Source organism: Xyrauchen texanus, chromosome 4, assembly GCF_025860055.1.
Source record: "Xyrauchen texanus isolate HMW12.3.18 chromosome 4, RBS_HiC_50CHRs, whole genome shotgun sequence".
NCBI classification, from domain to species: domain Eukaryota; kingdom Metazoa; phylum Chordata; class Actinopteri; order Cypriniformes; family Catostomidae; genus Xyrauchen; species Xyrauchen texanus.
The window spans coordinates 46,741,185-46,755,541 of NC_068279.1; the positions used below are offsets into that span (position 1 = coordinate 46,741,185).

General features: G+C 36.9%; 1 protein-coding gene across 1 annotated transcript; it reads left to right on the forward strand.

Moving 5' to 3' along the window:
* The first annotated feature begins 142 nt into the window (after nucleotides 1-142).
* On the forward strand, nucleotides 143-11,103 carry coq4 (coenzyme Q4 homolog (S. cerevisiae)). Its single transcript, XM_052125887.1, has 7 exons — nucleotides 143-240; nucleotides 1,821-1,967; nucleotides 2,338-2,434; nucleotides 3,457-3,559; nucleotides 3,649-3,778; nucleotides 8,227-8,320; nucleotides 10,662-11,103. The coding sequence occupies exons 1-7, from the start codon at nucleotides 180-182 to the stop codon at nucleotides 10,843-10,845; spliced, it is 816 nt and encodes a 271-aa protein (XP_051981847.1). The 5' UTR covers nucleotides 143-179; the 3' UTR covers nucleotides 10,846-11,103.
* The last annotated feature ends 3,254 nt before the right edge of the window (nucleotides 11,104-14,357 follow it).

The following is a 14,357-nucleotide window of genomic DNA, read 5'->3' on the forward strand; positions in this document are numbered from 1 at the left end:
ATATAATATTTTAGTAAAAATAATTTCAGAATTTTCTGTTTAAAGCTAAATAACATGTACAAATCAATGGAAGTGGAGGTGACGTATTTCCTGTTTGAGAGTGGAGCTCCAATCGCCCACAGTCTGCAGCCAGACCCTTCTCCCCAAAAGGGAAACACGTAACCAACCATATTACGGATATGATGCTATCCCGTTTACTTCGTAGCTTTTTGACAATTCACTGTCGGCGTTCATATACAGGTATTTCCATAAAGTTTTTAAGAGTAGACTAGTTCCCTATTTTCATTTTAGAGACCGCAGAATTATATAGTTACTGTAAAGTACGCGTTTTGCACAGGAGATCCTCCCGGCCTTGCCCTGGCGCCTTTGTGCTGCGATAGCTTAAGGCCATACTTGATCATTTTCAAACAAACATATTTGTTAAATGCCCTGTTTGAGCTCGCTGCGGTTGTTGGGTTTTAACCGTGCATGGATATTGCCTTTAGAGCTTCACCTACAGAATCTGACGGACATTCACCATATCTGCAAACATGTATAGCCTAGTCTTGGATTTAGAAACGAACGGAAGCTTATTCTGTCCCATATTTGTACGCAATGGATTGTGGCAATTTGTCGGATTTCATAACATACATTTCTAAATACTAAAAATATGCGCGCGCGCGCGCGTGTGTGTGTAACATATTTTCCCAAATAGCCTACTAGTGGAATTTGAATATGTAGCTTCGTATTTGCCGAAATATATGATTTTATAATTTTAAAATATAACGTATAATATTTTTGTATATGTTAATATAGATCAGATTTATTTGAGTAATTATTGTTAGGTGCTACAGACTAAGCCGAAAACAAATCATAAACCTCTTATTTTTATTAAATATATATTTGTTTTTAGAATAAAAAGGTATTTAAATTAACTGAGGTTTTGCCCGATTTAACGCATTATCCCCAAAGTAGCCTCTAGACAGTACAATGGACACAAAACTGATTTAGGTTTGTCAGTTTCTAATTCTAAAATGATTGGCACCTCACAGTATTGCCCCTTTTGACTCTAATGCTTTCACTAGGAAGTGAGAGATTGTGTTAGAGCAGAAATTCAGAGTATAATGAGGAATATAAAATAAACAATTATGCCAACAACGAAGGAAATATAAATACTAGCATGGAGTGAATAGCTACACAGGACTAAGACTAGTCAAAGGAGAGAACATGAGGGCTAAAATACATTCATGGGTAATGACATAACAGAACACTTGGGAACAAATGTTTGATGAGGGCAGTGCATCATGGGAAGTGTATTCTAAGGAACAATCCTCAATGTAAGTCTCAATAGGTGTCAAACTAAAATTCCAAACATAAAAGGAAGGTGATGGATGATCACCCCTCAATAGGCAGCATCTGAATACCAAAGATGGATGATTGGGAGTCCAAGTTTAGAGCTGGTGGATGACCAATAGACCGGAGAGCAGCAAGAGAACATGGCAGTGTATCATGCTCATATGACAAAATTGTTGTACTTTCCATCTCATTCTTATTACCGTAATCACAAAGCAGCCTTTCATTAATGCAAACATTGATTTAGAAATCACTGTGTCTGGACAGAATGAGACTAATCAATAAAACTATGTGAAGTACATAGAAATTCAAAAGGAACACATCTGGACACAATACAGTGCAAAGAATTGGGGTGACGAATATGCCTGATTGTCATGAAACTAATGTCACATTGCAAAAAAAGAACAACAAAAAAACTTTTGTACATTTAAAGCACCATTTTAAGATTTGTTCCACCTCATAGCTATCGCTGTTTCTTCCCTGCTCAGTACTTACTGGTCAACAACACAAAAGCACAGACTCAAATCAGTACAATGGACAGCTGTACCCAACTCACATACCAACCAACCCTGTCCAGAAAGCTCTTTTGGCTGTTGGTTCTGGAGTGGCCGCCCTACAAAACCCCTACAGACATGGTGAGTCTGTACCTTTTACCAGAGCATGATGCCAATGTAGTGATGATTGAATGCCTTTTTAAAAAACAGCTGTTAGTTTCATGTTTCGGTCTGAGATGGGGGGAAATCCACATTTATTTCAGTGAAAGAGAAACTTCAGTATTTAAGAGAAAATCTACTAAATGGATTTATATATGGTCAAATGTTTTAAATGAGGCTGAGAGTGCTGTGCCATGTCTTATTGATAACTGAAAGGACAACCAAATTAGCCAAAATATCACATAAACAAAAACACAAGAGGTTATTTTCTAAATCATGTCACCTAAAATTCTCATAGTAATTCCCATGACTCAATGTTTGTTTGATGTTTAATTGTTTTTTACCAATACAGATATGGTAGCAGTGCTTGGGGAGACCACCGGGCACCAGGCCCTGATCAAGTTACGGGACAGAATGAGAAATGACCCTGAAGGCTACACCATTCTCATGTATGTCACACTTGTTTACTTTAATTAAGGTTGCATGCTACTGTTAACAAAGTTTTCGTTATATCAGGGACCCCCAAAAAGTATTTGGGGCGCTTAAGCTACACTTGACATACAAAGATGTTTGAATGTCATTGCATTAGAAAACAAAATATGAAACCAAGTGGCATTTGTTTTAAAGAATAATGTCTCAAGCACAAGCAAAACATTTTAGAAAGTTTTGTTCAGATAAAATCAGTCTGTGCTTACCGAAACTCGATAAACTGCGCCCAGTGGCCAAGGCGGTAAGTGTTGTTGAGCGTATGGGTACGTTTGAGCAGAATGTCCACAGAGGGGGTGCCAAAAGCGAGTTCTTTTCAGCTGTACAGGACCTAATAGAGTAAAGAGGAATTAATATTTTATAAACTGTACCCCTCAACCCAAACCTAAACCTAACCATTAATGGAGTAAAAATTGAATGTTAGGGGGGAAAAATGCAATCTCCAAATCACTGTTTATGCTAAAGTAATTACTTCCTGGTTTTAAAGCGGGGCGCAAACCCGGGTCTCCCACGCTGATGACGCAATTAACTTTCAGTCGTGTTGGGACATGGTGCTTGTCAGTTAGTTGGTATAATGTGGGCGATCCTAGTGTACCGGAACTCTCAAAAACAAAAAGCCAACTTCCCATTGGGAAGAACTGTTCAAAACAGCAAGAACTGTTCAAAATGAAAGTGTTTTGAATCTTTCTGGTTGTCAAATGTTAGTGGTACATCCATTAAAAATTACCATGATATTTGTTTGGTTAAAAGTAATTGCAAAAATGGCTAGGTAGTTAGGTCTGGGGAAAAAAGTAAAGCATCGTGTGTTTGTAGATGTCACTTGATTTGATATTTAGTCATCTAATACAGTGACATTCAGATATTATTAAGAGTGGCTCAAGTGTCCAAATACATTTTGTGGCATTTGGACATCAGATCTCCTTGGTGATCCTTAATATGATATTCTGGATGAACTTTTGTCCTTATTTTTACATTTGATCTCTAGAGAGCGTCCTAGGATCCGTCTGTCTACACTGGACCTCACTCAAATGTCTGCTTTGCCGGATGGGTCGCTTGGAAGAGAGTATCTCCGTTTCCTAGAAGAAAATGTAAAGTTGAAGAAAACCACACAAATTGTTAACTTACATTTGTAATAGAGAAAGGTCAAATCATCCACTTTCATCTCACCCTTTTTCAGAGAGTCACCCCTGACTCGCGAGCCGATGTGAAATTTGTAGATAATGAGGAGTTAGCGTACGTTATGCAGCGATATCGTGAAGTCCATGATCTGTTGCATACCTTGCTTGGCATGCCCACCAACATGTTGGGTGAGCAGTTGTACTGTAATGGAAAGCATGTCCACTTTTGCAGATCATGTGTAGACTTGATATGTTGAGTGAAGTTGTTAAAATATTTAAAGGATTGTTCTGGTTCCAAAACAAGTTAAGTTTTATGAATCACATCTTTGACATACTGTTGATTTTCACAGAAAATAATATCACTCATCCCTCATTTTGTAAAAACAAGCATTAATTGTGTTTGCATTTACAATTGAAGTCTATGGTGCAAGCGTACCAGACGATTTAAAGGCAGTTATGTGCAGCTCATATTTTGTTGAAGGAATGTTCCTGGTTCAATACAAGTTCAACTCAATCAATAAGATTCATGGCTTGATGTTGATTTTTACAGAGAATAATCACACCTCCTCCTTTGTTTATTTAAAAATAAAAAATAAAATAAATCGTGGTTACAGTGAGGCACTTACTATGGAGGTGAATGGGTCCATCCATGTGCATTAAAATACACATTGTTTAAAAAGTATAGCCACAAAACATAAACATTATACATAGTGAGTTCAAATATCTTACGGCATAAGAGATGAGTTATGTCATCATGACAACGAAGTTGTAATATTATATATTACTTCAGTGATTAGTAAGCATTAGTAAGCGATTTTATCACACTAAAATTATGTTAACGTGTATAACATTTACGTCTTTTAGATATACTTTTGAAACAATGTATATTCTAACGTTCATGAACTGGTCCCATTCACTTCTATTGTATGCACCTTACTGTAGCCATGATTATTGCTTCTTTTAAAAAAAATAAACAAATAAGTTGAAATTATATTTTGTGATGATCAACAATATGCCACTGAAGATCAATTCAGCTTAAATTGTATTGAACACAAAACATTCCTTTAAAGCGCGGATGTTCATTTCTTCATAAATGTTATTTGAGCTCTAAAGTTGTCTAAATGATCCTTTTACCCATAGTAATTGTATTACTGATGCACTTCTTTAGGGTAAAATATTCTCTGTAAACAGTCCATTATCCTTTATTCATTGTCCATTATTCTATTATCCTTGCACGTATCATGCAGAAGTTATCACTTTAAAGGTGGGGTATGTGATTTTCTTTTTTGACCATTTTTTCAAAATAACTTGAAATCCTATTCCTAACCCACTTACTGGCTGTAAATTAGAAGCACTGAAATGAAAATTAAGCAATTTAATCATCTGTGGAACGGGCAGGACTCGAAAAACTCCAGCCAATCATTTTCAAGACCATCTAGAATCATTGGACAGAAAATGTGTCAATCAAACGGTCGTACCATGCCCCCTCCCCCACCACCCTGGCGGCGTGTCCCGTTCGTGCGCATACTCAAAGCTCGTGACCCAGTAACAGGAAGCGATTGTATTTATGTATGGAGAATAGAGCTTTTATAGTGCTAGTGGGGTTGTTCCACATTTCTATGAATCCTGTTTTGAATAGAAGACCGCTGTACAGACGCCAGGGCTGGCTATGTTCTTTTTTTTTTTTTACAGTTATGAGAAAATCAGCTCTACACCTTTCAAGAGTGGTATGCGAACCTCTCCTCCTGCTGTGTCAACAATTTGCTCTGAAAAATTGTCTGACAGGTGAATGCACTGTTTGACTAGTGAGTCTAGAACATTGCTAGAACACTGCGCATCTGAGTTTTTGCTCGTGCATGATTGCGCGTCCATGTTTTTCGAATGGGTGGAGTCAGGGCCAGCGTTGGAGGAGAGAAGGTAGGACCTTAGAGTTGTGTATTTTCAAAATCTGCCGGCCGTTTTGCAAATCACATACCCCACCTTTAAATGGTCATGACAAGAGATTAAAGATAGGATATAACCAGGGGTGGATTGATTACTGAAAAATAATACTCAAGTAAAAGTACTGTTACTGCTACAGTGTGACTGTTTAAAAATGTAGTTTGAGTAGAGTAAAAGTACCTGTCCTAAAAACTACTCAAGTAAGAGTAAAAGAGTAGCTCATTTAAAAGTACTCATGAGTACTATTGAGTACTGAGTTGCAAAAGCTTTGCTCCATTATAATGAACACTGTATGACAGCTTTTAAAATGTAGCACACATACCGTAATTTAAATTCCATTCAATGGCTGTTTGCCAGAAATAATTAAAATGTAGTTATTTTAAAGGTGTTTGTGATTGGACAGCTTTTAAAATACATCACGTATATATGATACTGTAAACATTACATGAATCTGATGGAAAAATTCCAAATAAAAGGGCGACATGATTACTGAAATGAAAAGATTATTTTCAATATTGTATTGTATGAAACAATTACATAAAAATCAGTTTAATGCAAGGAATAAAAAAAAAAAAAGAAACAAAAAAGCAGGGCCACCTGTTATGTCCCGCACAATAGAGGGGGTAGAGCAGTTCTTTGGTACGGGGCCACATCGGAATTCAAAGAAATAATGCACACTAAAATGAAAATGCTCTCATAATTTCTCATCGTCACCCTTATGCCATCCCGGATGTGTATGACTCTTTCTTCAGCAGAACACCAATTCAGATTTTTAGAAGAATATCTCCGCTCTTTTGGTCCAAGTGAATGGGTACCAAAATTTTTAAGCTCCAAAAATCACACACGTCAGCATAAAAGTAGCCTAATCCATGTGCACACAGTGGATAAATCATGTCTTCAGAAGAGATATGATAGGTTGAGTGAGAAATAGATCAATATTTAAGTCAATTTTTACTATAAATTCTCCTCCCTGCTCAGTCAATCTCGGCTGTAACTTTCTTCTTCTTGTGTTTTTGGTTATTCACATTCTTCATGCATATCACCATCTACTGGGAAGGGAGAAGAATTATTATCAAAAGTGGAATTAAATATTTATATTTTTCTCACCCACAAATGTCATATTGCTTCTGAAGACATGGATTAAAGCATTGGAGTCATATGGGTTACTTTTATGCTGCATTTATGTGCTTTTTGGAGCTTCAAAGTTCTGGCCACCATTCACTTGTATTGTATGGGCCTACAGAGCTGAAATATTTTTCTAAAAATCTTAATTTGTGTTCTGCTGAAGAAAGAAAGTCACACACATCTGGGATGGCATGAGTGTGAGTAAATGAGGAGAGAATTTTTATTTTTGAGTGAATTTCTTTAAGTAGCACATGAGGGGCCACGTTGTCCTTCTTTTGAGATACAATGTTCAACAGTGATTTAGTTCTTGTATCTTTTAAGCCCAGAAATAGTTGTGTTCTTATTCTAATGCATGATGCACAATTTTCTGAAGTTTGTGACTAGTGGAATGTTCTGCTGAATTATTGCTCTACAAATGTTGATACTTTTCTATCTTTATAAAGGCCAAGCATAATTATAAATTATTTTATCATTATTTTATCTACTTTCCTGGTCATTTATTATATAAATCTACATCAGTGGTCAGTATTATATATAAAAACTAACAATATTATAAAAAACTATCACTGTTATACTAATACATTAATACTTTTAAAGCTGCTAAAGTTATTCAGCCAAAAGTAGTGAGTGGTTTTCTCGTATTTTTGTTTGATTAATTGCCTTTATATGACATTACAGCCTACAGTGCTCAATTCAGTGACATGTACACTTCAAGTCCAACATTTTGATACATATACTCTTTATGTTCCACTGTTAATGTTCACTTTAGACCAAACGGACTGTGTTTACATTAATGCCTCACCAAGACGGGCATTAGCGGAATTATAAAGTGTATTTGATCATTTAGGCACAAACCCGCTTTAGTGCACAATCTAGGATGGCCGATACCACTTATTTATTTATTTTTTTTATCCGATACAATAAAATCAGACAGGGAAGTAGCAAACACAGATGGTGGGTAAATAGCACAGTAAAAGTACTGTTACAGCACTTAAAATATACTCAAGTAAAAGTCTAAAATATTTTAACTACTGGGAAAACTACTTAATTACAGTAACGTGAGTATTTGTAATTCATTTCTGTACACCCCTGGATATAACTTTACAGACAAGGTTAGTTAAGTCTTGTGGTTATACCTTTGAAACTGTGTGTGTTTTTTTTAAACATGTATTCATATGCATTATATTGCCGCATAGACTTCCATTATAAGTGCATTGCTGTAAATAGGGTTTATGCTTCATTTTTGCAAACCGAGGTACAAGTCAAAATAATTTCTTTGTTAATCAAGAGCATGCCATAGAAGATGCTTTTGATAGAGAAACTTGTTGGATAACTTGTTTAAAATTTGGAAAATTGCAGTAATTATATTGGCTCAGTCAAAAATGTTACATTGAAATACTTTTAGCCATTTAGATGTTCTATATGTTTGAAGAAAATCCTTTTTGTGATCTTTAAAATCCATTAGCCACATTTCCAGCCTGCCAGGTGGTGGACAACACAAATGCTGGAAGCTTCAAATAATAGAGTAGCATGTGTTAAAAGATTCATCCTGTTATTCTTTGCCCACACAGGTGAAGTTGCTGTGAAGTGGTTTGAAGCTGCACAAACTGGCTTGCCAATGTGTATTCTTGGAGCAACACTTGGACCAATCCGTCTCTCTGTCAGGTGGGTCATGTATGCACAGTTTTGAAGGAATGTTCTAGATCCAACTTAAGCTCTATGAACAGTATCTCTGTCATACCCAGGCGTGTCCCTAACTTTGTAAAAACAAGCTTAAAACGTGTACATTAACGCAATACGATGGAAGTCTATGGAATGGAATAACCGTTCAAATACACACTATTTTGAAGGTATAACCACAAGATATGTTAGCATGAAACCAGTATGATGGAATTACTTATTCTTATTCTCACAAGATTTACATTTCTTGCTACTGAGTTTGAGGTACGGGTAGGTTTAGGAGTAGGGGTTAGGGTTAGGATTTTGGGTAAGGGTTGGGTTTGGGTCAGAAGTTAGGGTAACTACTAATTTAATTAAATGCAGGCAATCTAAATGTAAGTACAATGCAACAACATGTATGTACACAATACGTTCATTGCATCAAATGCTTAAGTACACAGTAGTTAAACAGACACCTAAAATAAATTGGGACCAGGAAAGTCCTTGGGCTGGAATGTAACATGATCATTTTTCACCCTCATTTTGACCCTCTGTCAGAAACACTCAGTTGTGGTGCTGCTTCTCCTTTAAGATTTGACAGAAAAGTCCCACTGTTATGATTGGCTCTCTGCTCTTGACTGACCTGCTCTCTGTCTTTGCCCTCTCACTGCTCACCACTACTGGGCGGGCTATGGAAATTATAAGGTAAATTAGGTGTTGATGTGTTGTAGTAGAGATGGTCAGATGCAAATGTCTACCACAGTGTAACATCACAATGTGGAGGAAGTAGAAATCCATTTTTGGCAGCTTGGTTTCAACAAATGCTTTTGCGGTGAGGAGGAAGTTTTGAGTTCTGAAACTTACAGTATGTTTTTATAGTACAATGACCTCTTAATTGTCAAAAGATCAAGTCAAATTTGATTCCACATGTCATGACCCCTTTAAATGTATTAATAGAGCCCCAGTGGCTAGAATTTCCACGACCTGTCAGTTTTGTTCTCAGGAACACATGGGATGGAAAAGATGCTTTATTCATTTTTCACATAAATTAAACTCACAACTTAGATAGAAATGTAGCTACTGTGTAGTTAATGCAGAAGTCCAGCTGCATATAAAAGTAGCCCCTCTGCTAAAAGGAGAATTTAGAGAACTTTAATTTTAAAATAATTTTTACGGAATAATATAAGTGCTTTAACAAAAACATGAGCTGCACATTTCTGCTTTGAAACCCTCCAGTACACAGTTGCCCCATAGACTTCTATTGTAAGTACATTACAGCAAACGTGACATATGTTTGCTTATTCAAACTGAGGGATGAGCTGAAATTATTGTCTGTGGTAACTGACAGAACGCAACAGATTGTATCAAGAGTTTAAGTTGTTTTGAACCCGGAGCACTGCGTGAAGTCCAAACAAAGACAAATCATTTGATTTGTTAGGGTCATGTTTTTGCATGTGTCATAAGACCATACTCATAGCAGTGTTCAGTCATATTATATTTTCGTAGAGTTTTTCCCATTTCACATGGGTTTTTTAAAAATACAACTTCCCTAGCAGGAATATGTTAAGTCTGTACATCCCCTTAGTGTGTAATATCCTTCATTATAAGCAACAATCTTCCTTGTTGAGTAACCAGAGTTCCCATAGCCAGCCGATGAGCTTTACTGGCTTAGGCATGAGAAAATTCCTTATATCTTACTGAAAACATAATCATAATTGTTTCTTCATTTCCTGCTTCTTTCTAATACATGTAATACTGCCTGTAAATGAGTTTAGAAAAAGCCTTTGAAAGTCAATAATGTATCTGGCCATTTAAATATGACTTCTGGATTTTAGTCTCACTTTTCAACCATGTATTTCTAATAAAATCGTTTTATTTTATTGTGTGAGTGCCATTGTGTACAAGATAATGTCCCATGGAAAGATGTCTTCAATGTTTGCCTTTTTTGCATATGTACATATCTATTTTTTCTTAATTAGCATTTTTTACATTTTAGAATTATAGTAAAGTTGTCTAAATGTTGAAATAACACAAATGGAAGCGATATCAAGCATTAAAGCATAAGCCTGTTGATCAAAATGTTTTTTAAATTATTATGAGAAACATAACTGGACAATTTGACTGGTAGTGTACTGTATATGTGAGTGAATCTCATGAATGCTGTCAAGAACATGTCCAGGTCATATTTCAAAAGTTAAATAAAAAATAAAACATATTTGACATTAATTTAAAAAAGTATGTTTATAGTGGATACTAATGCATAGTGATGTATAATGTGACCTGGACATTCACCCATATCTTGCTAAACTCAAGGATGTTTTGATATATGGATATATGTTGGTGTCAGTTCTCTACAGTTGCTGCTTCAATCATTGGGACCATGGGCCCTGCGCAGCGGTGGTCGCGCCCGCTGTGTTCTGAACATCTTCTATGAGCGCCGCTGGGAGCAGAACCTTGATGAGCTCAGACAGGAACTGAACATTGATCCACCACCTCTCAGTATTTTTCAAAACAGAAAAAGTACATCTTAACTAACCTGTCCTGTAACTGATATAACTGAAGGAAATGCCATCTCATGAGCAGTCCCCTAAAATGTGCATCCTGCTGAAAACAAAGATCTTCCTGTTTCCTGCGTCTACTGGTGCTTTTAATGCTTTAAATTCTATGTGATGTCAACTCAAGTTTTTTGTTAATATTTGGAAAATTCACAATTTACATGTAAAAAATTATGATATTTAATGTATAATTCATGACATTTGTGTGTAATAAATTCTTTCACAATTTATTATTATAATAATTTGATACATATTCATCTTTCTTTACTTGCCATAATGCCAAATAATAAAGGGTACTGCTCTAAATGATATACAGAGCTATAATATTGTAATGAAACCAGGTAAGAAGTAAAATGATTTAATTTCTAGTCTCTGAAACAAAACAAAAATCAAACAGATGAATTTCAAATATGATTGTGTTGAGCGGGTAGAATTCAATGAAGCTGTCAGCTGAGGACATGTGAGGTGTCTATTTCTCAAACTAGAGGCTCTGATGTTCTTATCCTCTTGTTTAGTTGTACATCTGAACTTCCACATCTCTTTCTGTCCTTGTTAGAGCCAGTTTTTTGCTTTTGAAGACTGTAGTGTACATCTTTATATGAAATCTTCAATGCAATTTCAAGCATTGTATCCCCTTCATTCCTCAAAACAATGATTGACTGATGAGTTTCTAGAGAAAGCGGTTTCTTTTTTGACCAAATATTGACCTTAAGACATGCCAGTCTATTGAATACTGTGGCAACTTAAAAACAAACACAAAGACAATGTGAAGCTTCATTTAACAAGCCAAATAGCTTTCAGCTGTGTTTGATATACAGTGAGGAAAATAAGTATTTGAACACCCTGCTATTTTGCAAGTTCTCCCACTTAGAAATCATGGAGGGGTCTGAAATTGTCATCGTAGGTGCATGTCCACTGTGAGAGACATAATCTTAAAAAAAAAAATCCAGAAATCACAATGTATGATTTTTTAACTATTTATTTGTATGATACAGCTGCAAATAAGTATTTGAATACCTGAGAAAATCAATGTTAATATTTGGTACAGTAGCCTTTGTTTGCAATTACAGAGGTCAAACGTTTGCACACACTGCAGGAGGGATTTTGGCCCACTCCTCCACACAGATCTTCTCTAGATCAGTCAGGTTTCTGGGCTGTCGCTGAGAAACACGGAGTTTGAGCTCCCTCCAAAGATTCTCTATTGGGTTTAGGTCTGGAGACTGGCTAGGCCACACCAGAACCTTGATATGCTTCTTACAGAGCCACTCCTTGGTTATCCTGGCTGTGTGCTTCGGGTCATTGTCATGTTGGAAGAAGACCCAGCCTCGACCCATCTTCAATGCTCTAACTGAGGGAGGGAGGTTGTTCCCCAAAATCTCGCAATACATGGCCCCGGTCATCCTCTCCTTAATACAGTGCAGTCGCCCTGTCCCATGTGCAGAAAAACACCCCCAAAGCATGATGCTACCACCCCCATGCTTCACAGTAGGGATGGTACTCATCATTCTTCTTCCTCCAAACACGGTTAGTGGAATTATGACCAAAAAGTTCTATTTTGGTCTCATCTGACCACATGACTTTCTCCCATGACTCCTCTGGATCATCCAAATGGTCATTGGCAAACTTAAGACGGGCCTTGTGCTGGTTTAAGCAGGGGAACCTTCCGTGCCATGCATGATTTCAAACCATGACGTCTTCGTGTATTACCAACAGTAACCTTGGAAACGGTAGTCCCAGCTCTTTTCAGGTCATTGACCAGCTCCTCCCGTGTAGTTCTGGGCTGATTTCTCACCTTTCTTAGGATCATTGAGACCCCACGAGGTGAGATCTTGCATGGAGTCCCAGTCCGAGGGAGATTGACAGTCATGTTTAGCTTCTTCCATTTTCTAATGATTGCTCCAACAGTGGACCTTTTTTCACCAAGCTGCTTGGCAATTTCCCCGTAGCCCTTTCCAGCCTTGTAGAGGTGTACAATTTTGTCTCTAGTGTCTTTGGACAGCGCTTTGGTCTTGGCAATGTTAGTAGTTGGATTCTTACTGATTGTATGGGGTGGACAGGTGTCTTTATGCAGCTAACGACCTCAAACAGGTGCATCTAATTTAGGATAATAAATGGAGTGGAGGTGGACATTTTAAAGGCAGACTAACAGGTCTTTGAGGGTCAGAATTCTAGCTGATAGACAGGTGTTCAAATACTTATTTGCAGCTGTATCATACAAATAAATAGTTAAAAAATCATACATTGTGATTTCTGGATTTTTTTTTTTTAGATTATGTCTTTCACAGTGGACATGCACCTACAATGACAATTTCAGACCCCTCCATGATTTCCAAGAGGGAGAACTTGCAAAATAGCAGGGTGTTCATATACTTATTTTCCTCACTGTAATGGCAAGTGATTTTCTAGCTCCAAATGAGCAATTTATCATGATTACTCAAGGATAAGTTGTTGGAATGATGGCTGCTGGAAATGGAGACTGTCTAGACTTTATAAAAAAAATACTTTTTCCAAATATTGATGGTGCTGTCAGTGATGTCCCGACTATACTTTGTGACCATTTGAATTCCACTTTGGTGAATTAAAGTGTGTAAGTGTGTGTGTGTGTGTGTGTGTGTGTGTAAATATATGATACATTTTGGTGTATTTAAAGGGTAACTAAACCCTAAACCAACTTTTTTTAGTTAATGATCTGTAAGCATGGGGCTTTATTAGTACTGGTCATTGATTCAAGTAATTTTTTTGACATTTGTGTATAAAGTGTTTTAATTCTACAATCTATGGTGTAAAAACGTCTGAGTGCTGCCCTCTTCAGGTTGAACGGTGGCTACTGCAGTTGAATTTTCCTATTGGCTGTTGCGGTACTTCGTGACAGCTGACGTAAGCAGGTTCCAGCTCACCACGCCAGATTCATGTACATGTCGTCTTGCGACCGTGTGAGGAATAATAATAACATAGAGTCTGACAGCAGCTGTCAATTAATCCGTCACTACGAGTCTCAACACCCCCCCGCTCAGCTCGTTCCCTCTATCCCCGCCGGGGTCTGCCCACTTTTTCAAATATTTCTAGTGGGTGGAGTCAGACTCTGAGCAGGTGTTTAGTTACCCTTTAAAGAGCTAAACGTGTCTACGAGAATTCACTGATGGTGAACCAGAGGAAACACAATATTGTCTTCTGTTGCCCTCTAGTGGAGTGGGTGTTTTAGTTTGACAAATTGCAGAGATCTGAAGTTCCTTACAATATGGCAATTTGCTTTGGATTACAGGTGCATAAAAAGGCCACTTACTTACCTTACTAAAAAAGAAGAAGAAAATCTAAACTAACTAGAAAGAGTTCAATTCTCAAAATGTACACATAGTCAAACTCAGAATGTCCAAATGTATTCATTCAATATAGAGCAAGTGACATAAATGATTGTTTACCCCTTAGTTGTGCATTTTTAACGATAGAAATATGTTTTAGATAATAACAGTAACAAAAACACAACTGTT